Source organism: Mastomys coucha, unplaced genomic scaffold (genome assembly GCF_008632895.1).
Source record: "Mastomys coucha isolate ucsf_1 unplaced genomic scaffold, UCSF_Mcou_1 pScaffold21, whole genome shotgun sequence".
Taxonomy (NCBI): domain Eukaryota; kingdom Metazoa; phylum Chordata; class Mammalia; order Rodentia; family Muridae; genus Mastomys; species Mastomys coucha.
Genome location: NW_022196904.1, coordinates 110,077,704 through 110,105,171, shown reverse-complemented (window position 1 = coordinate 110,105,171; position 27,468 = coordinate 110,077,704). Strand labels below are relative to the sequence as shown.

Below are 27,468 nucleotides of genomic sequence, written 5' to 3'. Positions count from 1 at the left end.
AGATTTGGCAAATGTACAGGCAAGCACTAAGTACAGAAGGAGGCATGGTGACCTACACAGTAAATCTCAGCATATGGAAAGCTGAAACAGGAAGATCATAAGTTTCAACCAGCTGAAGCTGCAGGAACCTGTCTCCAAAACAAGCAAGCAAGCAAACAAACAAGCAATAATGAGAAAATAAAAGAAAGGAAATAAGGAAGGACTATGACCATGGGTGAACTACAAGGTCAAGAACAGAATTCAGAAGCATACGTGGACACTGTAACACAGATCCACAGTGTTCCACAACCACAGGAAACAGGAACACTAGTTCTTTAAAATATGGGTTTCCACAATATTTAATGACTCTAACACTTGCAAAATAGTAAGAAATTCCTTTAAAATGTTTACAAGTGCTTGAGAGCTAAAGGTCCAATCTGGGCATTAAAATTAGAAAACTAGGAGCTGTAGATACAACTTGATTGGTAGACTGTTTGCCAAACATCAGGAAGCTATGGGCTCGATCTCTACTACCACATAAATCCTAGCGCTGGAGAAGTGGAGGCAGGAGGATGAAAAATTCAAGGTCATCTTTGGCTACATAGTTAAGTTTGAGGTAGCCTGGACTACATGAGAACTTCTCAGGAAAAAAAAAGACAAAAGACTTTAAAAATATTAACATGCATAACAAGTTTTATGTTAATTTACATTAATTTATCAAAATACAGAAGAGCATTAAAGCCATACTCTTCAAGATGACCTAACGTGCAAACCACTGTACTGGCTGGTTTTGTGTGTCAACTTGACACAGGCTGGAGTTATCACAGAGAAGGGAGCTTCAGTTGGGGAAGTGCCTCCATGAGATCCAGCTGTGGGGCATTTTCTCAATTAGTGATCAAGGCGGTAGGGCCCCTTGTGGGTGGTGCCATCCCTGGGCTGGAAGTCTTGGGTTCTATAAGAGAGCAGGTTGAGCAAGCCAGGGGAAGCAAGCCAGTAAGGAACATCTCTCCATAACCTCTACATCAGCTCCTGCTTCCTGACCTGCTTGAGTTCCAGTCCTGACTTCCTCTGGTGATCAACAGCAATGTGGAAGTAAGCTGAATAAACCCTTTCCTCCCCAACTTGCTTCTTGGTCATGATGTTTGTGCAGGAATAGAAACCCTGATGAAGACACTACTGCAGCTTGAAATATGAATTAGAGTGATATTAAGTTCACAGTGAGTATCAGAAGCTGCAGTAAACTGAATTGTCAGGAAAGAAACTCTCTCTTCAATCAGTCTTGTTGAAGAGCAGTACAAATTAATTACAAAACCTTATTCCAAGGGCTGGAGAAATTAACGGCTTCAAGGTTAAGAGTATGCACTGGTACTTCAAAGGACCCAAGTTCCATTCCCAGCACCCATGTAGGGCTATCTTCCAGCCTCTGAAGATGCTGTACTAACATACACAAACACAAAACAATTCTAAAAATGATAATAAAATAAATGTTTTAAAAAGCCTGTTACTCAAGAAATGCTACTTACTAGAACAAGAATGTCTTCAAAACAGAACAGTCATTTTTAGTCTGAGAAAGAGTTACAAAATGTAAAACAAAACAGCCATGACGTTCAGCAGATAGCTACTAGCAGATTCAGAGATGGAATTTGCTGCTTGACTTGGCTTATAAGCCACTACATAAGTGATTCAAGCTGCCTTGAAAGGCAGAGAGCACAGATACAGAAGCGCTGACGCAGCTGAGTATGAGTGACTGCAATGCCAGGGGAGTACAGAATGCTGTAAAATCTGTATTAAGATAAGCATTAACCAAGGTGATACTACATGTGACTAGCTGTATTATCTTAAATTCCAGGTAACTAAGAAACACTAGACCATGTTTAGTTGTTCATGAGATAAAACCACAAATACCAACAGATAGTCATTCTGAGAAGAGCTGGCCTGCCCACACTTACCGTTTTCCACATAGGGATGAAAGGGCAAAACCAAGGCCAGGATGACCCTGCCTTGGGTGGGCTCCAAGACACTTCTGATATCTTTTAACAGTGTCAGAGGCTGATCACAGCGATCCAGCAGATTTAAGCAGCTGATGACATCATACTGGAACCCTGTATTCTGCCATTCATTTATACCAAGCACTCTGGAAAATCAAAAAGAACTAGGTTAATATTTCTCCCACTTAAGAGACAACTTTTTTTTTGCCTTCCCTTCTCCCTCTTGCTCCAGACCCGCCCACTCCAGCCCATAGGTTTTTTTATTTGTTTCTCATTATGGATGGCTGTGAGCCACCATGTGGTTGCTGGGATTTGAACTCATGACCTCCAGAAAAGTAGTTAGTGTAACCACTGCACCATCTCACCAGCCCTAGAGACAACTTTTAAAATAACTAAGATGAGCAGGGAGTAGTGGTGCATGCCTTAGTCTCAGCACTTGGAAGGCAGTCTAGTGGGTCTTTGTGAGTTCAAGGCCAGCCTGGTCTACATAATGAGTTCCAGGACTGCCAGAACTACAAAGTGAGACTCTTGTTTTGAAAAAAACAAAAATAAAAACTAAGATGCCAATAAAGGCTAATAACTTTGTCTTCTAAATCAATGTAAATTCAAAATACAGACCTATAATTTAGATTTACAATTATACAAAGGATAGGTAAGAAAAAATGGCAACTATAGAGACCAGAAGTCAATCCTGGGTGTTATTCTTCAGATGCCACCACCACCACCCTTTTTTTTTTGAGCCTGGAACTCAATAATTACACTATGCAGGCCACTGGGCCCCAGGGAGTCTCCTGTATCTGTCTCCATAGTGCTTGGATTATAAGTTCATGCCACTATGCTTAACTTTTTCACATGTGTACTGGGGCACTGCATTTAAGTGCTCATGCTTGCTTGCCAAATACTGTACTGACTAAGCTAGATCCCCAGGCCATGGTATTTTACCTTATAGCCTGCCTTCCTTCCTTTCTTTCCTTCCTTTCTCTCTCCTTCCTTCCTCATCTTCCTCTTCTCCCCTTCCTTCTCTTTCTTCTCCCCTCCCCCCCAACTTGCGTTTTGAAATTGCTGTGTAGCCTTGGCTGGCCTCAAACTAGCTCCTGCTTCTGCTTCCCAGCACTAAGGTTGTTTATAACACACAAAGAAAGCAGGCAGCTCCTTTGCTGTACAGGTGTCTGTCTGCAGTAAATGTCTCCTGAATAGATCTAACACTAGAGCTTCAGAAACTCCTTATCACTGTGAGACTACTGCCTAATGATTTCAGAAGCTGCATTCAGTTCTTTAAAGAAGCACTTAAGAACAGTCTACTATGCAGACTCTGCTTTCACATAAAATGTCATCATTTATATTCTTTTTTTTTTTTTTTTCCGAGACAGGGTTTCTCTGTGTAGCCCTGGAACTCACTCTGTAGACCAGGATCACCTTGAACTCAGAAATGTGTATGTCTCTGCCGCCTCCCAAGTGCTGGGATTAAAGGCGTGCACCACCACCGCCCGACCATCAGTTATATTCTTAAACAATGAAAGAAATGCTTGTATAAAGCTTTAGCCAAACAATTTAAAAGCACAAGTTATGCATTTGATTAAGCAAAACAATAACCTTAGGTCTGCAATAAAAGAGAAGCTTGACATGAAGCAGCAGCATATTTCACTAAGATAACCTCTTACTTAATCCACTTCAAAACTCAGCCGCAGGGAAGTGGCTTCTGTATTAGAAATTTTAAAAGCGAGAAAGACACTCTCTAAACCAAAACTTACAGTTTTAATGTTATGACAGTTAAACTTTGCTGACAGCAGGTCAAGCTCATCCTTAATTTTTTAAAGTTCTGTTTGTAAACTCAGTTCCATTCTTTAAGATATATTAGTAGCTGTACTCAGGCTCCCTAGGAATCCTAATGAGTTGCTGGAACATTTCCTTTTATGACAAAATGAAAGGAGTGGCTTGACCAAGTTCACAATGTAGCACAGAAACCACAAGTTGGAGCCTCTCCTAGCATGTTCCTCAGGTAAGGCCCTCTCCATGTACGGTAAGGGAAAACCTGACAATGACTCCTTAAAGAAGCCCTGAGGCCTCCCAGCTAAGCATGAATGGCCATCTGTACACTCCATTCTCTAGTATCTTTTCATTAGGAAAAGTAAATGAAGAGGCTAGTACCCTCCCTCCTGGACCACTTTAACATGGTTTTTAGTTTTTATTATACTTATGTATATGTCTGTACCACTGCACACATGTGGGATTCAGAAGGCAACCTGAAAAGTGAGTCCTCTCCTCCCACCATATGGGTATCGGGGATCAAACTCGGGCTTGATACTTTGTAGCAAGCAGCCTTCTCACTGGCCTTGGTTTTGTTTTAATTAAGTAGGAAGATATGGGAACAGGTTAGAAACCTACAAGCTATCATTATAACAAAGGCCAAAAGTACTCCAAGTTTTAATATAAACTAACTTCCATTTGGGAGGCAATGTATTTTAATTATTACCATATAGGTTTATCAAGACAGAAACTGAGGATGAAGCCAAGGTAGACTATGCAGACATTCAAATTTACTTCTACATAAAGTCCTTCAAATATAGCATCCCAGTTATTTAACACTGATGTGAGAAAAATTGATGTTTCTTTTTTTTTAAAGATTTATTTTATTTATTTTATGTGTATGAGTACACTGTAGCTGTACAGATGGCCATGAGCCATCATGTGTGTGTGGCTGCTGTTGATCTCAGGACCTCTGCCAGCCCCGGCTTGCTCCAGCCCCCACTCACTCAGGCCCTGGCTCGCTGGCTGTGAACCACCATGTGGTTGCTGGGATCCGAACTCAGGACCTTCAGAAGAGCAGTCAGTGCTCTTACCCACTGAGCCATCTCGCCAGCCCAAGATTGATGTTTCTATCCATAACTCAACTTCTAGAATCAGCTGTACCTGATATATCGGAGTCTACATTTACCTCTTCCATTTAAAGTCTCATCACATATTCACAGCAATTCCCCCCCTTCCACTACCAGCCTTGGTCTGTCCCTTCCCTAGACTAAAACTCTCCATGTTTTCCAAATGTTCAATCTGCTCCTGCCCCACCAAAGCTGCACAGATGCTTAACTAAGGTTAGTCTAAGTGAGAAACACATTGACAGAAGTCAGCCAGGATATAAATCTCTGCCCAAGGCTTTCCAAATACCACAGGGGCAGGTTCTACCTCCATATGGTGTAAATAGTCTGTAGAAAGAATTCTGGAATTTTGGTTTCTTTTAAAAACACAGAAATATTATAAGAAAGTGTTTTGTTTTAATCCCAGGTGAGGATATGGGGCTCCTTCACAGCAGCTGACTAGGATGTGCCTTGTGCTTGACCAGAAGCATAGTCTTGCCAGCTGCAGATAGTTTGTACAATTGTGTGATGTTTGGAATTCTGGGAATTTCTCAGAGGATATATAAATGGTAGAGCCCCAATAGGTGGGTATGGGTGGAGGTTGGTTGGTTGCAGTTTGTTAGTAGTTGTGCTCAATGAAGAAGCAAAAAGCAAGAAATTAAATTCAGAGATCTCTCTCTCCCCTCTATCCTTCTTTCTCTCCTACCTAGTGATAGATGTGAAGGAGGTAGGGGGTGGGGTGAGGGGGTGGGAAGAACTCATAAAGTAGCAAAGACCAGCTACAAATAAAGAAACAAGAAAAGAATTATTCAAAGATCTCTCTCCCCCACCTCCTCTATCATTCTCTCTCCTACCTAGTGATAGGGGGTGAAATGGGGGGGGGTGGGAATTAAGGGTGGGAAAAAGAAGAACCCATGGAGTAGAAAAAATGGCTATAGAAGCCAATATACAGAGATATCTCTTACATTTTCTTCAGAAGTCTCTGAACCAAGACTTCATACCTAATAAATACTCTTTGTAAGTCTTTCAAGCACCAGGTGGTCTGCAACCTGACCTTGACCCTCTACACCCATCATTACTGATATCTGAGTGTGTGGAGGGCATGAGATGTAAACTACTTACTGTCCAGGATGTAAAGAAATTGGTCAGTGGGGACATAAATAATACAGGTGCTATGGAGAAGGTACAGTAAATTCTCAGAAATAAAAACCACACATAGACTTAAGGGGCTGGAGAGACAGCTCAGCAGTTTGTAGCACTTAACACTTTTACAGAGGACCTTGATTTGACTCCCAAGTACCCACATGGTGGTCACAATCATCTGTAACTCCAGGGGATTCCCAACACCCTCTTTCAGTCTCTGTGGGCATCAGACATACACATGGTACACAGACATATATGCAGGCAAAACATTATACATATAAAATATATCTAAAAAACAAAACAAACAAAAACCATAGACTTAACATGTGATCTAGCAATTCCACTTTTAGGCATACACCAAAGAGTGCATATTACTCATTTGGCATGTAGTGGTCTGAATGAGAACATTCCCCAAAAGGGTGACATTTGGATGCTTGGCCCCCAATTGGTAACTATTTAGGAAGGACTAGGAGATCTTGTTTAAGGAGGCATCACTGAAGGTAAGATTTGAGGCTTCTCTCTCTGTTTCATGGCTGTTGTCTCTATTCATGAACTCTCAGCTACTGCTCCAGTGTCATGCCTGTCCATTACCATGCTCCTGCCAAGTGGTCACAGGCTCACCCTCTGAAACTGGGAGCCCAATAAACTCTTTCTTGTATAAGTCGTCTTGGTGGCACAGCAGTGGAAAGTAACTAAGACAAACTGGTCGTGGCGCATGCCATTAATCCCAGCACTCAGGAGACAGAGATAAGCAGATCTTTGTGAGGCCAGCCTGGTCTACAGAACGAGTTCCAGTACAGCCAAGGCTTCCTCTTGATATGTCTTGGCCCTCTTTGGAAGAAAAAGAAAAGGAACTAAGACAAATGTCAGAAGCAACCAAACATCCATAACACAGACCATGTGGGTGTGTGCACTAAGCCATGAGTCCTCCTAGGACTCCTCCAAGATGCAGTACACAGAGCAGTTAGATTCATACAAAGTACAACAGTTATTATGGGCTAGAGGAAGGAAGAGAGCACAGGACGGTATTTGAGACTGTTCTTAGGGAAGATGAAAAGCTGTAAGGATGGAGGACACGAATGTCCCATGACTGCTGACCTAATTACACACTTAAAAAGAACTAAAGGGATATATTTTATATGACCTATATGTTACCAAAATTTTTAAAGCCTATAAACAATGGTGAGGACATGTCCTCACATCTGCCCACTTCAAGCTGTCTCTCACTTATGCTATCTTCCCTGTGATGCCAAGTCCTCTGCTGCAGGAAAATGCTGCCATGGAAAATTCCCCTCCTCTGGTTTCCCACTGATTTGTGTTTAATTCTTAACCATGGGAAACCACTCCTGATTCTTATCACTAGGACACGTGCAGAGGTAGAGTCCTTGGCCTTGCATTCAATTCCCAGTGCTACAAACAAACCAGAACAAAACCCAGCACACATACACACACTTTCAAGAAGAAATCTGTTAAAACCCAAGGAACACCCAGCACTCCCAGCACACCTCTAGAACTGGTACCTGTATTTCTTCTTCTGGAGCTGCCAGATCATTGTTTCAGAAAGCTCAGTGGCATAAATTTCTTCAAAATGAGGGCTCATGATTTTTGTGACTTCTCCATCTCCAGCACCTAAATCAAGAAGTCTATGGGTTTTCCAGTCCGGATTAATTTTAAGCAGTCTCTGAAACTGATCTGGTGAGAACACAAACATGGAGCCTCTTCCTAGCAACCTGGGAAAAGAAGGACAGGAGATGAAATCTACAACTCTAAAGAACGTCTATGTACACAGAAAAAACAGCACCAAAGTGTTCTGACATTATGAAATTATTATACAATTAAAAAAATTTATCTTTCATAACCAAAAACAAATTCGCAAAGAAAAAGTGGAGGGAATGGCAGAGATGCCAGGCTAACAGAGTCAGACGTTAGTACTGGGCAGAGGAACCAAACAGACCTTTTAGGAAGATGGATTCAACAATGGTGATAGGAAAAAATAACTTTGTATAAAAGAGTCTTAAGATGCCCTAAAAATGGATTCAAATGCTTTAAAAGAGGAAAAGAGCGACTGCTGTGAGATCAGCCAGGTGGCATTACGGAAGTGGGTCCACACTCAGGTTGGTTTATAGTTAGCTGAGACCTGTATTTTATTAAAGGTCCTAAAACACTTCAAGCTGTAATGACTGAAAAAAATAAAAATAAAAAGAGGCAGGCAGAGGTTATGTGGGGCCTAAAGGAGCCCTCGCTCAGAAAAGCAGGTACAGCCCAAGCAAGTCATAAAAAGGTACACTCCCTTCTGCCTTCTTGCTCCCAAATCCTGGTTTGTCTTCAAATGAAGTAAAACGCAAACAGCACAAACTCAAGGAGCTATTACACTGCAGTGAGGCCGAGTGCCTGCAGCTGCCAGCAGCCTGCTTTTAAGATTTTCTCTGAAACCTGAAGCAGCTTCTGAAGCAACTCTTCTCAGATCCTGGGAAACAGACTGCCAAACATTGGTACAAGAAGCAGGAAAGCCTGTACTATTCTATCACTTCCTGAAAATAATCAGAATGTAAATTAGCTTTACTGTTCAATGACTATCAAGATGCTTGTAATAAGATGCTTGCAATATGACCAGCTTCTAGAACACTAATAAAAGACATGGAGATGATGTAATAAATTCCTTCTCTTCTTTTGCCATTAAGGCCATAGAGAGTTTAACAAAATCTAATGATATATTTACAGTAAGTCTTTTGCCTCAGACAAATGCTGAGACCAGGGAGTAGGAACTGGGAAGAGCCCAGGGACAGTTAAGCATGTTCTAAGGACCACAACTTCTTACTAAAGAAAGCAGTATCCCACAAGATACATAACTCATACCCACTGTTTGTATTGCTAGTGGAAAACAAGCACATGGACGAAAAGGGACTGTGGTTGATGAAATGGACGTATAAAATCTACACAGGATCCAGTCAAGCAGAAGGGCTCCAGACAGCCTGATGCTGATTTCATGCCTCAGATCCAAAATAAGTCACAAAATATTTTGCTGAAAACTTTCCCAACTATATAAAACATGTTTCCCACGCCATCTCCTTGGGATGTGAAGAACCCAACATGATGCTATAAAATTATAGGGCTGGGGGTCACCTGAGGTCAGAGCACACAAAGTTAACTCAGCAAAGTCTACATTTAAAAGCATAAAGAAGAAATGAGGAAAATCCTATCTGCAAAGAACAATGGAGGCAATGGGGGCTCCATAAAAAAGACAGTGTCAAAGAGTCAAAATCCATAAGCCCAGTTAGTTAACCAAAAAGGACTCTGCCTTTCAAAAGTTCAGCAGACCTGAAAAGCCAAACTTCCTACAATGTTTAGCACACACAACAGAATCATCCAAGTACATATGGAGACAGTCCTAGTATGATGTCAAGGCCTTGGAAACACACTGTATAGACAGAATGGTCTCCACCACCTCTAGTCCTTCATAATCATCCTAGGTTCTCTAGTCAAGTCTCTCTAGATCTAATTCTACAGAGGAAGTGTGTCTCTTCCTTATTCAATAAGGTGAACAAAGCTATCAAGTCTCTCCAGGGATGTAGCTTAGTGGTAGAAGAGAGTCCTTGCCTCAATTGTAGCAGGCAGTAAAATTCCCAGTACCACCAATTTTTTAAAAAAGAAAGGAAATCTTTTTTACGCCAGGGATGGTAATACATGTTACCACAGCAATCAGGAGGTAGAGGCAGGAGGGTTGCCACAAATTCAAGACCAGCCAAAGACATGTAGGAAGATCCTATACAAAAACAAAAATCAAAAAATAAAAAACAGCTCACTTTATTTAGCCTTCTTTCTTCCAGGAAGAAATCTGATAAGTATCTTAGCTCAAGGAGGTTTCATCGTAGCTATGTAGTTATTTCTATTGAAGTGAGTAGCACTACCTGGTAGAAAATATCTCTGGGTTCAAATTTGAGTTCTGGGTTGAGAACAGAGCAAGAAAGAAGGCAGGCAGATGCACTAAGTTTAACAGGGGAGGAGAGGCAGTGAGATGGCTCAGTGGACAGAGGTGCCAAATCTTACTACCTAAATTTAATCCCGACCCACATGGTAGGAGAAAACCAATCCCCACAATTTGTCTACTGCCTTCAACTGGTATGCCCTGGCATATGCACAGGCGCGCGCACACACACACACACACAGGCTCACATAAAATGAAAAGCAGAATGAACAAGACAAACAGTATGCAAGAGGTATACATACATCACTAAGTTCAGGAGAATAGCAGTTTGAGGCCAATCTGAGCAACATATCAAGGCTCCAACAAAACGAAAGGGTAGAGGCAGAAGAGTTATAAAGGAAGCCAACAGTACTTACTAATTATATTGCCTCTTTGATCAAACTACTAAATTCTACAGCAAGGAGTTTTAAGTGGGTTTCCTCCAACAAGCAGAGGAAAAGGGAAGTAATTTAGTTTGAAACTGAATCATATAAAGTACTGAATGTAAGCATTTTCTAAAGAAAAGATTCCCATACCTTTTATTACTCAAAGAGGTGGAGAACCCACCCTCATAAAGAATTTCTGTCAGGGTGACTCACCTGACTTCTGAACAAAGAATGAAGGCACAGAACAGAAATTCAATACAACCAATTTTAGGAACAAACATCAACCTAAAGTATATAAACTCAATTCCCAATACAAAATAACAAATGTTTGCTGAAGTAAACATAAGCCAAGCTCATTTAAACAAGGATGAAAATCAAGTAAGAAATCCTGAGAGATGGCTTATGGTGCCTGAAAACATATTTAAGGACCAGATGATAGACTGGGGATCCAGACATTTAGCAAAAAACTTAGTTTAAACCGCAAGAGGAAAGAAAAAAAAAAAAAAAAAGTACAGAATGCCTGTTAAGCACCATGACTGGTTGCCAAAATTTGGCTTTCTCCATTCTAGGCCTTGCATATGTTTAAAAATTCAACTAAGAAGTGATAAATAATATTTATAGATAAATAATATTTATAAAGTATTTTTCTGTAGGTAGATATATGAAGGTACCACTCTCAGGGCAGAGAATTCTACACTAAAGTTACAAACTTCCTAGTGGGCCTGGACATTAAGTTAAGGACAAATGCTAGGCCCTTCAAAACAAGTTGTCGCCTTTTGTTGGGCTAAATAATCAGATCCCTGCCAAAAAAAGAAAAAAAAATCGCCAGTGGGATGTGGGCCTAAGGCAAAGGCCTTATATGCCCTTCAGCAGAAGAACCTCCACTTGAAAGATTGCTCTCAAGTTTCACAGTTCAGTCTGCTGCCAGGAGTTTGTTAAAAGCACGCAGACCTTTGCCTGCTGGAGTGGTGGCTGTGGTGGCTGTAGTGGGTGAGGTGGGGGTGCACACCTTTAATCTCAATACTCTGGAGGTGGATCTCTGTGAGTTTAAGCCAGCTACACAGAATAGCCCTATCTTGAAAAGAAACAAAAAACAAAACCCCCAAACAAACAAACAAAACCCCTGGGCTCAGGTGGGTGGAGTGGCATACTCCTTCAGTCTAGCATGCGGCAGACAGAGGCAAGTGGATCTCTAGGAGTTTGAGGCCAGCCTGATGAGACCCTGTCTCAAAAGACAAAACAACAAAGAAGCAAGACTCTCAGAACCAATCAACTCATAACCTACCTTTTAATACCATCTTCTGGTAGTTCCATGTATTTCAGAGCAGGAAATGTACTAAATGAAGTCTCTGACCAGACATACAGGCTAATTAAGTTACTTACAAAGTTACAATGACTTTTAAAAATCTAAGTACACAGAGCTCCAACAGTGGGCCTTCTGTCAAGGGTTTTGACAGGTACAAATGCTGAGGCCGAGGTAGTACCAAGAACAAGGCACCATTTATCTTTCCTTTTTTAAGCCTAAGAATAAAAAAAAAAAAAAAAAAGCGGGGGAGCTGGGAGGGTGGGAGTGGGGATTCTCATATTCACTTACCCGTTAATAGATGTTCTAGACATAAACAGGCTAAAAACAGATGATACAAAAGAATGATAAAGTTGGATAAATAGCCAGCCAGATTTCTCAATGCTGTTGTTTAAGAAGATCTGTGTTCCTTGGTCAAGATAACTCTGAACAAAGACAGACTGAAGTGATTCGCATAATTTCTCTCTGTTGCACACATACCACTAGGAAAGAAAAAAAAAAAAGATTAAACATAGTTGATGTAATATCTAATAAATGTAACAACAAAAAATAGAAGTCAAATATAATCTAAGATCTTCAAATATAATCTCACAACTCTGAGGCCAACCATGTTGCTTCTGCCCACCTGACCCACAAGTACAAACTTCTTCCTCAGGCATGACCTCTTGCTTCATACTGTTCACCCAGCCCTCTAGGGAATGGGCACACAGCACAGCAGTAGCAGAACTAGACCATGAGCCTAGGTCTTAGAAGCCTAACCCAAGGCTTCACTCAGGACACACTAAGTCACAAGACCTTTCCCGGAAGAGATTCACTCAGCATCACAAAGCTAATGGCTAGCATCATTGTGTTTAAATGAAAAGTCAGACAAACCAATGGCACACCTCAAATCCACCCACCAAATCAGCAGCAAAATAAGCAAGAATTAATTGGTACCCTGGAAAATACACCAGGTTGCCTGTCTTCTCCAGAGGAATAAGGGAAAGAGACCTTTGGACATCCTGGGGTCTGCTTTAGCAACATGTTCACAGCAACCCTCAAAAGACTGCAGGATGAGCTCAAGAAAGCTGAAGAAGCGCCTTGAGTTCATTCTGCAGTCAAGAAGACGAAGTGATGGCACACTAACAAAAGATTTCTAGGAACAGGCTCTAGCAAGAACATATTTTTTAAAACAAAATTCCACAACTACAGATAAAAGTTAACCTAGTAGGCTTAGTGGTTAAGAGCACTGGCTGACCTTCAAAGGACCCAGATTAGGTTCTGAGCACCCACACAGCAGCTCAACCATCTATCTGTAACTCCAGTTTTAGGTAATCCAATACGCTCTTCCGTCCTCCATGGGTACTTCATGCACATGATCATGTATGTACATGCAAGCAAAACACTCATACAAATAAAATAAAAGTAATTTATTTCATTCATTTATTTAGCTCATCTCCCAAAACATACATTTCCCATTAGTGTAGCAGAAAAGTGGGAAAGTAAGTTGCATGACAGCTTCAATGTCAGACCCATAAGCAAGTTCTAGCTCTTTAACTCCTATGTGAGTTCAGACAAGTGAGAGCTCAGACTATCACTCCTTAGCAGAGAAATGTGGTGCTACTAGTATCTATCTTGGTAGAGTAGAGGATTAAACAGAACAATGCAGGCAAGTCCTCAGCACAGCACAAAGCATACAGTGAGACACCTGTGGAGGTTAGTAGCAGTGATTCCGTTAACACAGTCCGATAACAAGCCCATTAAATAAATACACTGGAATCACTCAATGCATTATTTGTTAGGAAAATACTAATTTTTCCAAATAAGGAGTCTACTAGTCCAAAGTGACTTGTTTAACCCTGACAAATCTGGCCACTTACCAGCATTAAGTGTCACATAACTTCCTGCACAATTAATGGAGCAATTTTGCAGTCATCCTATGCTTACTAAATGCTGAGTGCAATCAGTCTTCCTGACACTGGCTTTAAAAGAAACCAACTGTAAGCCAGCAAAAACATGCAAAAGGTCACGCTAAATGTCAATGATTCATCCCTTATACACCCTATATATCCCAAACCTTTCTTGTTCTTGACTACTTTGTACTAACCTGCTGTTTAACTAGGTTATCAAAACTGCCTGGATTTTACCTAGAACTCCTTTTTGCCTCTACCCTAGATAAGATGGCTTAAACTCATAGCCTACACTTCTTTCCTGGGTCTGGAAGTGTTCTTGCTTAATTATTTACTAATCCTTAAAACTTACTGAGCCTGAAGCTATGCCCCAGTACAGCTCATAAACCATTTTTATTATACTTGTGACCTTGTGCACATTCTGAACTCTGAGTTACACACACACACCCTCACATTACTCTGAAATGACAAATCAAGTTGAAACCCAGTACCTTGCTAACAAGAAATCAAGAGCATTCTATTAATGTGGGCAAGAAGTCATCTATCTGAAAACCAGGAGCTAATTTCTTGGCATCCAATTGTAAATGAACAACAAGAATAACAATGGATTCAGACTTCCGGAAGTAAAGCAACAAGTAGCAACCTTAACTGCTATGACTTATTGTTTTCAAACACCAAGGGGAAAAAACCCTCAAATTTTAATATTAATAGCACAGTTCTCCATTTGTAAATACTAACACATGTGGTTGAACATTTCCTACCACAGAAGTTTTCTGGGGTGTCTGAATAAAAATGGCCTCCTAAGGCTCTTCTATTTGAATGCTTGGTAACTAGGGAACAGCACTATTTTAAAGGATTGGAAGGATCAGGTGTGGCCTTGCAGGAAGTGTGTCACTGGGGGTGGGCTTTGAGGTTTCAAAAGCCCATGCCAAGCCACCCCTCTCTCAGCCTGCAGATCAGGACATAACTCTCAGCTACTGATCATGTGCCTGCCTGCCTGCCACCATGCTCCCTGCCACAATAATAATGGACTAACCTCTGAAACTGTAAGCAAGCCCTCAATTAAATATTTTCTTTTATAGTAGTTGCCTTGGCCATGGTGTCTCTTCACAACAATAGAACAGTGACAGAAGTTGATTACGGAATGGAATTTGCTACAGAATAAAAAAGAGTAAAAGGTTTCCATATCCTTCCTGACCAGTTATGTGATACAAGCCTCAAGTCCACAAAAGTATTAATCATCACTACAAAAGGCAGAAACTAAACTGTCAATCAACTGATGAGTACAAAAAGTGTGATAAATGCATACAAGAGAACAGTACTCAATCATAAAAAGAATGGAGTACAGACTCATGTTCCAGAGGGTGAGTCTTGACCACATACTAAAGCAAAACCAGTCAGGCACAAGATCACATACTGTACAATTATTCTGCTTAGAACAAAAATCTATGATATGGAAATCCAGAGACAAAAAAAACAGATTGTTACGGCCCAGGCCTTGGGCAAAGAGACAGTAGGGACTGGCTACTACTAGACACAGGCTCCGTTTTGAGGTAATAAAAAAAAAATCTCAAAATCAGATATTAGTGATGCACAACTCTGAAAATATTAGAATTTATCAAATTATATATTTTAATTTTTATGGGGACTGTAGAGATATCTCAGTTGGTAAAGTGTTTGCCTTGCAAACATGAGGACTTTAATTCAATGTCCAGAACGATGTACATGAAGAAGCTAGGCATGTGGTGTTAAATTTATAAACCAGTACTGGAAAGGTGGAGAAAGATAAAGTCCTAGGGCTTCCTGGCCAGCCAGCCTTGTCATACCTATCTGGCAAGTTCCAGGCCAGTGACAAAGAGAACAAAGTGGACAGCTCCTGAGGAATGACAACTAAGGCTATTATTGTAAGTACTACCCACACTCACAAACATGCGCACACATACAGCCACACTGTTTTCAAACACACCTACATGTGGTAGAGAGTTTGATCCTATAGAAATTAAGCACTCTGAAAACACAAGTGACCTATCAAACCTCTCAGCATGTAAAATTTAATAACATAATAACTATCAACATGCTCATCATGGTTTCTTTCTTTTTTTTTTGTTTTTTGGGGGTTTTTGTGTTTTTCGAGACAGGGTTTCTCTGTATAGCTCTGGCTATCCTGGAACTCACTCTGTAGACCAGGCTGGCCTCGAACTCAGAAATCTACCTGTCTCTGCCTCCCAAGTGCTGGGATTAAAGGTGTGTATCACCACCACCCAGCTAAAAAGCTAGAAAGCTCTTTCTTTTTTTTTTTTCGTTTTTTGTTTTTCGAGACAGGGTTTTCTCTGTGTAGACCAGGCTGGCCTCGAACTCAGAAATCTGCCTGCCTCTGCCTCTGAAGTGCTGGGATTAAAGGCGTGTGTAGCCACCACCCTCATCATGGTTTCTAAGGCCTTACCTCACAGCATGTACTACCCTGACATTGGCCCCCTCTCTCTTCTAAAGGCTCCTTTCCCATGGCTATTTCACATCCCTTTGTTCTGCCCACTGTGCTCCCCTCCTGCTTAGTCCAGCCCTGATAAAACATTTCCTCAGTTTCCCTGAACTTCCAGAGTAGCTTAGAGTTCCCAGCACTAAGCCCTCCTCATATAACCCATGTATCTCCTTGGCAACATGTATGCCAGCTGAATAGTGACTAAACAAATACATAGTTGACATCTATCCTCACAAACTGAAAGACTCATAAAGACTGGAACAATAGCTGGCTTCAGCATGGTAGAGAGAGACACATGATTTGTTTCTAACTCTCAAAAGAATCACTGCTAAGACCCAAAGGAGTTTTAAACAGGTGGAATCTGCCATCTTTAACATTAGAGGAAACAAGGATAACCACGGAGACATCCTGTCACTGGGTTATCAGTTGCTCAAACTCCAGGGCTTCTACAAGGCCTTGCTTAACCCTAACTTTGCAAACAGTGGTTAAAGATGTCTACCCATCACAAAACTGTATTACCATGCAAAAACAAACATGAAAGAGAGACAGTGAGCACCAGGCACCTGGCAAATCTTTATGTCACGATTACACTACATAACTTCTTGGGTTTTTTGTTTTTGATTTTTGACTTAACCTGAAGCATAGGCTGGTTTGTTTTGGAGCTCCCTATGTAGCGCAGACTAAAGGTGATCGTCCTGCTTCAGCTTCCCAAATACTAGAAGCTCAGGCATGAGACACTTCACATGAGTTAACCTCCTATTCTTTTAATAGGAGGTCATCCGAGTCTGAGTACCTTCAGCTGGCTCTAGAGTCCATTTGTGCAACTGTACACCAAAAGCATCTTCAGATTTCTGAGTTGGAGGCCAGCCTGGTCTACAGAGTGAGTTCCAGGACAGCCAGGGCTACACAGAGAAACCCTGTCTCAGAAAACAAAAAACAAAACAAAACAAGGTTCTTGCTTCACTCTATCCAGTATTGCTTGAAAACAAAATAGGGCTATTCTCCAATGAAACAGGTCTAGACAAGTTTGAGGAAAAATAATCCAATCTAGACAATGTATTCCCACAGGCCAGGGTTCCTCCATCCTAACTCTTGGGGCTAATAATCCTTTGTCATCAATTACCTTTACACATCAGATGCTGGTAGCACCATCCCAAGTGCACAAAATGTCCTCAGCAATCCAACAACTGCTATTGCCTAAGAACCTATATGAGAACTGGATTTAGCCAGTAGTGTTTCCTAACTATCTTGGCTTAACTCTGGTCTGAGACTGCTACTGATTATATTAAAAGAGTGATTCACTGGTCTCAGGAAATTTGAACTTCAAAAGGGAAAATAAAAATCTGAAACCAAAAGAAACAAGTAACAATGAGACTATGATCTGGGTTGCAACCTGTGGAGCCTCAATAAGCAAATCTTGCTCAGAAGCCCACAAGAGACAAATCAGTGCAGAAGCTGCTGCACACAGCTGGTAGTCCCCCTGTCATCACTGCTCTGCAGACAACCTGGCTTAAATCAAAGCTCTACAGAGCTCACAGCACCAGGTAAGCTGCCTATAGACTCACTTTCCAGCAGGGAAGTTTTTTGAATAAATGGTCCTCAAAGGCTACAGAGACAAAGGTGCACTGGGCAAAAACAAAATACTACACTTATTAAATTTCCTGTTTGAAGAGCCCTTAGAGCTATGCACCAGCTCCACATAGGGCTCAACTCTTCAGTTGGAGGCAACAGTGTCTAAAAAGCATTTTAATGATTTCACTATCATTCTTTAAAGGTCTGTGAACTTATTAACCAAGTAAACTTTGAAATCCAACCAACCTGCTGATGCTAAAACTAAGCACAGTAGGCTGTAACAAATACCTTTTTGTTTCTTTGTTTGTTTTGGGGGTTTTTTTTGTTTTGTTTTGTTTTTTGAGACAGTGTTTCTCTGTGTAGCCCTGGCTGTCCTGGAACTCACTCTGTAGACCAGGCTGGCCTCAAACTCAGAAATCCAACTGCTTCTGCCTCCCAAGTGCTGGGATTAAAGGATAAATACCTTTTAAAACTATAGTAACTAACAATATCTGTCACTATTTGCACAAGCCTCCAAGGATAGTAATAACTAGACAAATAGTGAAGGGCCAAAAGGGGTAGGTGACAGCAGCATGGCAGTGTTTCTGACACTGTTACTAAATCAAGGTAATGGGACATGAAGTGACATCGTCTGTCAAAAGCTCTTCATGGGCTGCAGAGTGGATCAGTGGGTAAGAGCATTTGCTGTGTGAACATAAGAACGTGAGCTGAAATCCCAAGCACACACATAAAAAGCCGGGCATGGCTGTGTGTGACCATAACCCCAGTGTCAGACAGAGGGTGGGGCCAAGTAGATTCGGGAAGCCTGCTGGCCAGGCAGCCTAGCCAAAACCATTAGCTTGTGGTTTAGTGACAGACCCTGTCTGTCTCAAGAAAATAAGACAGAGAGCAATAAAGGAGTGTGCCCAATGTCCTCCTTTGGCCTTCACAATTGTGTACCTACACACTGAATGTGTACACACACAAAATAAAACTTTATCAGACACATGAACATTTCTTAATGATTATATAACTTTGGTTGACGAGTCACTGTTAGTGTGAGAGAAATGCAACTTTCTATGAAACCACAGCTGACTGCCATAGGCTAAGGGACACAGGTAAATTTCTCTAATACTATTTTTAACAGCTTCACCACCAGTCAAACATATGCTATACAATGAACAGTCTTTTCTTTCAAAATACAAATACAATAGAATTGAGCACACCAGTAGAACTTGAAAACTGTAAAACACAGCTTACTGACTTGACATAGTCTGACATAGTAAGTATTTGGTCTTTACCCTCACATTTCTGGTATAGAACTCCTCCTAAACTTCTGGGAAATCTTCTCCATGCTAAGAATGTCTTCAGGGATCAGAGAGATGGTTCAGGAGTTAAGCACACTTACTGTGTTTCCAGAGAACCTACAAGGTGGCTTACAACCAGTTCAGAGCATCCAATGCCCTCTTCTGGCCTCCTTGGAAACTAGGCATGCACATGGTGCCCAGACATGCATGCAGTCAAGATACTCATACACACAAAATAAAAATAAATCTTTTTTAAAATTAAGAATGTTTTTTGTTGCCAGGCGGTGGTGGCTCACGCCTTTAATCCCAGCACTTGGGAGGCAGAGGCAGGCAGATTTCTGAGTTTGAGGCCAGCCTGGTCTACACAGTGAGTTCCAGGACAGCCAGGGCTATACAGAGAAACCCTGTCTCGAAAAAACAAAAAAAAACAAAAAAACAAAAAAAAGAATGTTTCTTGTTCATAGATAAGATGACTTCGAAAGTGGGAAGGAAGAAAAGTTATAACTAGAAAGCTGGAACTTTCTGCTCTATCCTAGGTCCCCAAGATCAGAAAAAAATACTAAAGATTGAGACTGGTCATTCACGGCCAATAATTTAATCCATTATGCCTAACCTGGGAATCATTACAGTAAATTATGCAACCTAAGGGGAAGGGTTGCAGGAACCTCTGAACATTCAGCCAAGCTGAGGAAAGGTGATAGCAGCCTGGGGCCCTGGAACTTGCAGCTGGCCTCTGAAGTAAGTGGCAGTCTGGTGGGACTAAGCCCTAAGACCTGTGACTTAAGCCCTGCCCCTGTCTTGTTGCTTTAAGCTTTACCAAAGCATGGTCAGACTGGATAAAGACAGAACATCAAGTGGCGGTCCCACCACTGTCTAACCACAAGCCACAAGTCATCGACTAGTTAAATACACTACCCTAATTTTAGTACCTCCACAGAGGCCCACTGCAGTGAATGCAGTTTTCTATTAAGGCAAGCCCACTTTCACACAGCCTTCAGAGAACATATGGTTTCTAGAAGGAGCTACATGAAGTAATGGAAAATGCTTGGGCCTTTGACTAAGACAAAGCTGGATTCAAACCCAACTCTACCCAACAACTGACTCTGCTCTTTACAAGTCTCTTGTATCCTCAATCTTCAATCTGTAAAGTTAGGGGTTGCACCACCTATGAAGAGCTATTATAAGGATTAAAAATCATAACTTAAAGGTACCAGGTGTACAATAAAAGCCGAATAACCGTTCATATGTCAAAAGGAAAAGGCTAACTGATCTGAAAAACAAAACAATAACAGTTCAAAGAAAGGCCACACTACCAGTCTGGGCACCCAAGTTATTCTCAAAAAGGGGAGAGGGGAGAGAAGACCCATAAATTTAATAACTAAAGACATTCTTTCAAATTAAAGAGGTGGCTAGAAAAAGCCCATAAACTATAATCTTTAAAGCACTCAAAAATTTCTTTCCCAGATTCTACACTGCAACCCAGTCAGTTTCAAATTCTCATGACTGTCATGGTTTTGTTTGTTTGTTTGTTTCTAAAGAAAGCTCAGGAGTAAAACCACCATTTATCATTTTTCTAGAAAATTGTAGCAAGTCAGTATCTCTTTACTTGAGATGTGTAATGGAGCCTTAGGAATTAGAATTCCTCCAAGATATCAACAATGAGTTAAGGAAGCTAACCCCAAAAGCCCTGGCCCACGCACTAGGAGAAAGACTTAGCACCCAATTCTGGTCATTTAGGCCCATAATTCAACACATTTAAGGATATGGCTTTTGGTGGAGCTTTTCTATAAATTACAACACTTAGCAAGACAAGACGAGAATTTCCTTCTCTCCAGTACTGCCCAAAACTTGTAAATAAACCTGTATCCCTCTATAATTGCTATATCCAGGTTTTCTGTACAGCATCCAGCAGCATAAACCTTAGATTTCAGTAATAATCCACACAATGAAAGATGCCCTCCTGTTCATAGTAGAGAACCATTATACAGATTAGAACAAGTTGTTTTAGTTTTAACTTGATATATATATATATATAAATGGCAGTCCTCATTCCAAATACTTTCTCATAGTTAGTATTTTTATAATCCCAAGACTTTAACAAAACTTTTGATGGGTCCAGCAACACTTTTTTTAGTAGAGGTTATGGAGTCCCCTAGAGCACTTTCAAAGGGCAACATGATGACCCTTGGCACATTCAGGGAAGGAAGTGATCTTAGTGTTCCATGAAACTGAGGCAAACACTTGTTTAAGGGCTTCTGCACAGGGTATAAAGAAGAAAGAAACCTTTCCAGAGTCTTTAGTATTCAGCTGCAAAGGCTTCCAGACTAGAAGGCAGAGAGAGACACCAATCCATCACAGTCTGCCTGGCTAGCTGCTTGGCACCCTGAAGCATGGTTAACTCATGCCTGACTCCTGCCAATCTCACAGGTAAATGAGGAATAAAGGGACAGGAAACTCAATCTGTCTTTTAGTACATTTGACTCCAGATGTGAAGTACTGTTTTCATTTAGAAATATATATATTCCAATTCTACCTTGAGTCCATTGTAGCGTCTGGCACAGCAACTCTAAGCTTATATAAGAAGGTAAAAATAAATACCAGGTATACACGTAACTTGCAATTTTAAGTGAACTCTAAATTCCAGATATTAAATGCTAAATGTGGGATAACAATTTGAAATTTTTCACCTGAGGAAACTACAATGGTTTGGTGCCAACAAGTTTTATAACAACCTTTCGATCCATCAATTGAGAGGCTGTGGATGACTATTATTACCAAGAATCAAGTAACTGGAGCCTTGAGGAGCCTTTCAAGTTTCAATAGCTCCATAATAGCTCCTTAACTGTAAGCACGAGGGAGAATGCACTGAAAGCACTACATCCAAAGATTTTGTGTTTTTCTCTTTTAACGTTCTTGGACTGACAGTGACGAGCGAGTGACATCTAGCTCTTGCTACTCTTTCTCCCCCAGTGAGTCCACCCTCCATCCTGTAATTGAGAATGTACAGGTGATCAATGAAGCTGGGAATTTTCTCTTGAGGGAAATAAGTAGACTTTTTGAAGCTCTATACTTTTAAAAGGCCAGAGAAAATACTGTTGGTCACTGACTACTCAGCCCTATGTCTTCCCCCTGCACATATGCAGTGGTACAGTCCACAGCTGAACTAATGTGGGGGCTGTCTCAACAAAAACTCTTGACACTTGAATTTCAGACGTGAAATTCTCATGTTACAAAATACTATTTTCCACACCCACTGTTAACCATTTAAAAACATGCGACTACTCTTATTTCTCAGGCTACTCAAGTCAGTGAGACTAGTTTGGCCCTTGTTTCTTACCAAGGTAAAGCTTAACTCAGTTCTGAAGTTAGTATACTAGACAGAGGTACTTAGTTTTCAAGTTAAGACCTTGATTAACTTGAGCCTTGATCTCTAGTTCTAACTACTACATAGTAATTTTTAATGAGTAAACGTTACCCCAGATCTTTCTCTTAACCGAAGGACCCTGCACCATAAGTCCTTCATAAAACACTACCAAGAAAACCTGTGCTAAGTATGGTTTAGCCCATAATTCTTTCATGAAACTCCAAAAGAACCAGATGCAGCTGGCCTTGGAACCCACACACCCAAATGAACACCAGAAAACCTCTATAAAACTATTAATTTGAAGAGGGGAAGCCATTAAAGCTACTTCACAAGCAAGAAAGCTATGTAGCAAACTAGGATTCTGGAATATAAAAGAAATAAACCATCCCCTCTGCTGGAGTGCAGCAAAGATAGCTTCCCACTCTGCGTTAGTTCTTGGCGGCTTCTAGGCACACACGTTCGTCCTGGTCATTTTCATCTTTACTCACAGACATTTATTCTCATAACAAATTTATTCACTTCAAAAATAATGTCTGGTGGAGTATAGTGATGCACACTTAAAACAATCCAGGTACTCAGGAGGCCAAGGTAGAAGGATCTGAGGCCATCCTGAGCTACACAGACCCTGTCTTAAAAAACTAAGGGTAGCCAAGTGGTACATGTCTTTAATCCTAGCACACAAGGAGCACAGGCAGGCAGATCTGAGTTCAGTATCAGCCTCATGTACAGATTGAGTTCCAGGACATCCAGGGCTACACAGAGAAAAACAAACAAACAGCCAAAGAACAAGGCAGACATGGTCATGGGAACACCTGTAATCCTAGCATTCAAGACAGTGAGGCAGAAAGACTGCTTTGAGTTCAAAGCCAGCCAGAGCTACAAGGCTCGGTCTCAAAATTTCATACAGACGACTGACAGACATACAGACATACAGACTAACTATGGATGTGGCTCAGTGGTACAGTACTTGCCTAGCATGTACAAGTCCTGAGTTTGATCCTCAGCACCACAGAAATAAATGAATGTATGCAGTTAAAAAATGCTCTCTACTGGGAAACCCTGAGAGAGTGTCCACTGCCATCATTCTGTCTGGGCTCTACAGTAACCAATTTTTCAGTTTTTAAAATAAGTTCAATTTTAAAAGATTTTAAAAAAAAAAAAAATATTGTGTGTGTGTGTGTGTGTTTGAGCGCGAGAACTTGCATACGCACAAACACACTTATGTGCTGAAAAAGTCCAGTGATATCCAATCCTGCCGGGGCTGAAATTGCAGTTGTGAGCTGTCTGAGGTAGGTACTGGAAATTAAACAGCACATTTTCTTAACTACTGAGCCATACCATAAGCACAATTTTTATGAGCACTTAAATCAAGCCACTGCAGTAATCACAAGTGTTATCATAAATACCAACAACTGGGAAACTCGACCCTAATTCCTCATCATAGGGAATAATCTTTTTTTCTATCCACTGCTTGTTAAACACAGCATTTCCAAGTCCTTGTTCCACACGGGAATGAAGCATCTGATCCTGTATAATTAACAGTGTAGTACTTCAGAGTTGTCTCTATGACACTGAGCCAGCATAAAATAATCTGTGGCAGTAAGCATAGTTATACAATTTAAGATCGTACACTAAGTTTATATGCACTCCTAACAATACTACATAAACGGTCATCCAAAAAGCCACAATAACTAAGGAACTTAAGTAATGTAAATCAGGGATTCCTTCCAAAACGGAAGGCGAGGTCTGAGTATTGATCAAGGGTAAAACAGTTTCCAGGACCTGGGTTCCATCCCAACACCATAAAAAAAAAAACAACACAACCCAGTAATTAGCAAATAAAATCTTAATGCTACTGTTATACATAAAAAGGTGAGGTCCAAATGACGCGAGGAATAATTCCTTACATCTCTCTGTAAAAGCAAGACGTACTAAATTCGGGCTTTTAAAAGCCCAAAGTTTGTCTAAATTCAAAGGCTTCTCTTCTGTGATTACAAGGTTAATCACAAACTACTTACGATCAAATATGAAATACCTCCCTCTTAATTCAACAGCTGGCCCATGTATGTTTGTTTCTTTAAGTGGTACAAATAACTGATGAAAAGACCATCCAACCTCATCCAACCGGTAGAACCCCCACGGCTCACAATCCATTCATTAACTACAAGAATTCACAGCTGTACAGCTCAGATTTTAAAAACCTCTCCTTTTAAAGCTTGCATATCTTCCTCCTCATTCCAACCTTTCTGGTCAGCTAACTAAACCCAAGCAAGTTTAAAGGACACGTCTCATAGGCAGAGGGGGAGGAGGGTTCCTAGGCTGGGAGCCCAGACCTGTCAAACACATTTTTTTTAAGTGCTTCGGGAAAATGTCAGCCGAAATGTTCACGAAGCCCAGTAAAATGTCTTTTATAACCCTTTGTATATCCAGAGATTCGGCTAGACAAAAAGAGACCGGCTTTCGGTTTTGTTCCTTGGGGGGGAGAGGAAGGCTGGCCGGGTGATAGCTGGGGCAGTTTTCAGCTCGGGCCCCAGTGTCAGTTGGGTGGCCCACCCCAAAGTTGCTCGGGACCTGAGGCCGGGCGCGGACGCCGCCGACGGCCTGGGAACAATGCGGGGCTCCGGGGCGCCCACGCTGAGGCCTGGGGAGCCAGGCAGCAAAGGCTGTCCCCCGCCCGCGCCGCCGAACAAAAGGCGTCGCGGGGCCAGCGCCCCGGCCGGGAAAAGTTTGTGAGAGGCCGGGGCCGAGGCCCGCGCGCACCGCCCCGCACAATGGCCCGGCCGAGCGCGGGAAGGCCGAGCGCCACGCCCCCGCTCCGCAGGGCCGCGGCCCAGTACCTGGTGCGTGTCCTTCCCGCCGCCCGCGGCCGCCGCTGGCCCGCCGGGGCCGCTCGTCATGTTCACGTACAGGGAGCGGGAGAGCGGGCTCCGCAGCGTCCACATCCTCCGCGCCAGCCACACGGACGCCAGGCTCAGGCACAGCCAGCCCGCCAACAGTCTCATCGGGGGGCCGCGGCCGCCAGCTCGGATCACCGCCGGGCCCAAGCCCAGGAGGAGGAGGAGGAGCCGCCGCCTCCGGCCACCGTCGTCGCCGCCCGAGCTCGAGCCATCGCGGCCAAGTCGCCCGTGCAGCCCCCTTCGGGGCCGAGGCGGGGGGTTGGGGGTGGGGGGAGTGGGAGGACAGGCAGGCGCGCGGCCTTCTCACGTCCCCCGCGGCCCTTCCCAGCCCGGAACGCCAACAACTCCCAGGTCCGGTTTCTACCCGGTGCACGTACAAACGCGGGAGGGGCGTTCTCCCTGCCCAATGAGCGGAGACTGGCAGGCCCGGGAGGTGGGAGAAAGGGCGTGCACGTTCTCCGTGGCGCCGCCTGCACTCTTAATGGCGGAAGATCTGGGGAGACTTCCTAAAGGGGCCTAGAGCCCTCCCGCTCCGAGGAGGGGCCTGCAGGACTTCCGGTCTTTCCTTGCTTAGTAGTAACTAGCCTCCCCCCACCCCCACTACACCTTTGACCTAGTTGTTCACTCCAGGAAGAAGGGACCTCATCCCTTTCCCCAGTCCTGACACACTCAGACCCAGATTTATTCAATAGACCAGCGCTGCCCTTCTTGCTACAGTCTTGACTGTCTACTTAATAATTTCCATCTGAAGTCAGCGAACCTGACTCCCAACTCCAAAAGCCACCCGATAGCTACAAAGCAGAGAATCTAGGGGAAAAGGATCCCACCGCTACTCCCAGCCCCAGCGTTCCCAAGCCTGAGAAGCTGCTGTCACAGGTCTAGAGAAGCCCTCACGAGTGGAAAGCTCTGCCTTTGTTGGAAGCTGATGCTGCTGGAGCACTCAACGAAATGTGATGGAAAATAGCACCTGCTCGACAACAAAGGCCACAAGTTAGTCCTGGCTGCCATGTTTCCTTGAGCTGACAGAAGTTGGACCAGGCATTCTTAAAATGAGCTCGGTCTGGGGAGATTTAGCCAGATATTTCTTAGATCATTTATAGCAGGAAGAAGCCCAATGTGTTTCTAAACTGAGGGTCATGAAAAGTTCCTGTGTCTCAACTTCCTGTTGCTACTAAGCTACAACATATTTCCTAGCCCAGCTACTCACACCTTCCCAGGTTTGTTAGGATATGCTTTTCATTTGACAGCGCCAGAGATTCTGTACATTAGCTTTAGTATAAAACAAATTTATCTTTACATTAATTTCATCACACTACACTGGAGAAATTTCCATTTATGAAATAGTGACCCCTAGATGAAAAATGTCATTCCTTACCACAAACTCTTTCGGTGTTAAAGAATCTGTTTGCCATCTTTCCTTAATGAGAATATTCTGTTAGCTAATATGCATAGAATATAACAAAATACTTTTTATTCTCTCATACTGGTATATTCCCTGACATCTCTCCCAGTTGGGTATAAAACCAAAGAGCTCAACTTTCTAGAAGTACTGGTCCAACACACTTAAAAGAAGCTATAATAGTGAGTGTAAATGACTGCATTATTCCCCCTTTGAGTTCCAATAAAGCTCTTCTGTATCAAACCAGAGTCTTCATCTTTTTTAAGAAGAGATGCAACAAGAGTACATAAATGGGCATATTTCATTTCTAAAGACAAAGGATACTGTGTCCTAACTATAGATTAAGCTTGCTTAACCATAGCTCCAAGAGCTCAAAGTGTGTCCTCTAAACAAAAAGCAAAGATACACCTGATAGGATCAGAATTGAATTTGGAGTCAATTGGACAGCTAAGAACCCTACCAAATTTTGCTTTATGCCTGAGCAGCTCACTTGAAAAAAAAAATAAATTACCCTCACATTCAAACTACTCTATAATCACAAACTACTTGTGTAGGTGTGATTTACATTTAGGAAGCAAAGCACAGCATAAGCAAATGAAGAAGCAAATATGATAGCAAACCTTTTTATAGAGGGTGGTATCCCAGCTCCTGGCTGTTCGAGCCATCCAAGAAGCCTTGCCTTCTCTCCTCTCAGCCTCCTGAATTACAAATCAGGAGGAAGGAAAGCTGCAAGAGTAAATGTACTAAGCAGAAGTTCAGATTGCCCTCGGGGACGGCCCACTACAAGGATGTCACTACTGTACATTAAAACCTCAGTTATCCATGATGGGAATAGCAAGAGATACCTCTAATACAGAAAGCCAAATATGAGGCAATATCCTTTCCAATGTGGCTTTGATTTGTAGGCAGTAACACACAAGAGTCACATACCTGCTATCTTGTGCCTGCTGTCTAGCCTGGGTTTCTG

General features: G+C 42.1%; 1 protein-coding gene across 2 annotated transcripts in view; it reads right to left on the bottom strand.

Annotated features, from left to right (window-relative positions):
* Mettl9 (methyltransferase like 9) overlaps positions 1-25,552 on the bottom strand; it is a 43,405-nt gene extending 17,853 nt beyond the window's left edge. Inside the window, exons 1-4 of one of the 2 annotated variants that reach the window (XM_031388153.1) lie at positions 25,043-25,552; positions 11,907-12,097; positions 7,483-7,692; positions 1,929-2,113 (exon numbers count right to left, since the gene is read on the bottom strand). In XM_031388153.1, coding sequence (XP_031244013.1) covers positions 1,929-2,113; positions 7,483-7,692; positions 11,907-12,097; positions 25,043-25,207 — 751 coding nt within the window. In that variant the 5' untranslated portion in view covers positions 25,208-25,552. The remainder of the gene's footprint in view (positions 1-1,928; positions 2,114-7,482; positions 7,693-11,906; positions 12,098-25,042) is intronic. The other variant, XM_031388154.1, reaches the window with a different exon arrangement.
* Positions 25,553-27,468: the final 1,916 nt, after the last annotated feature.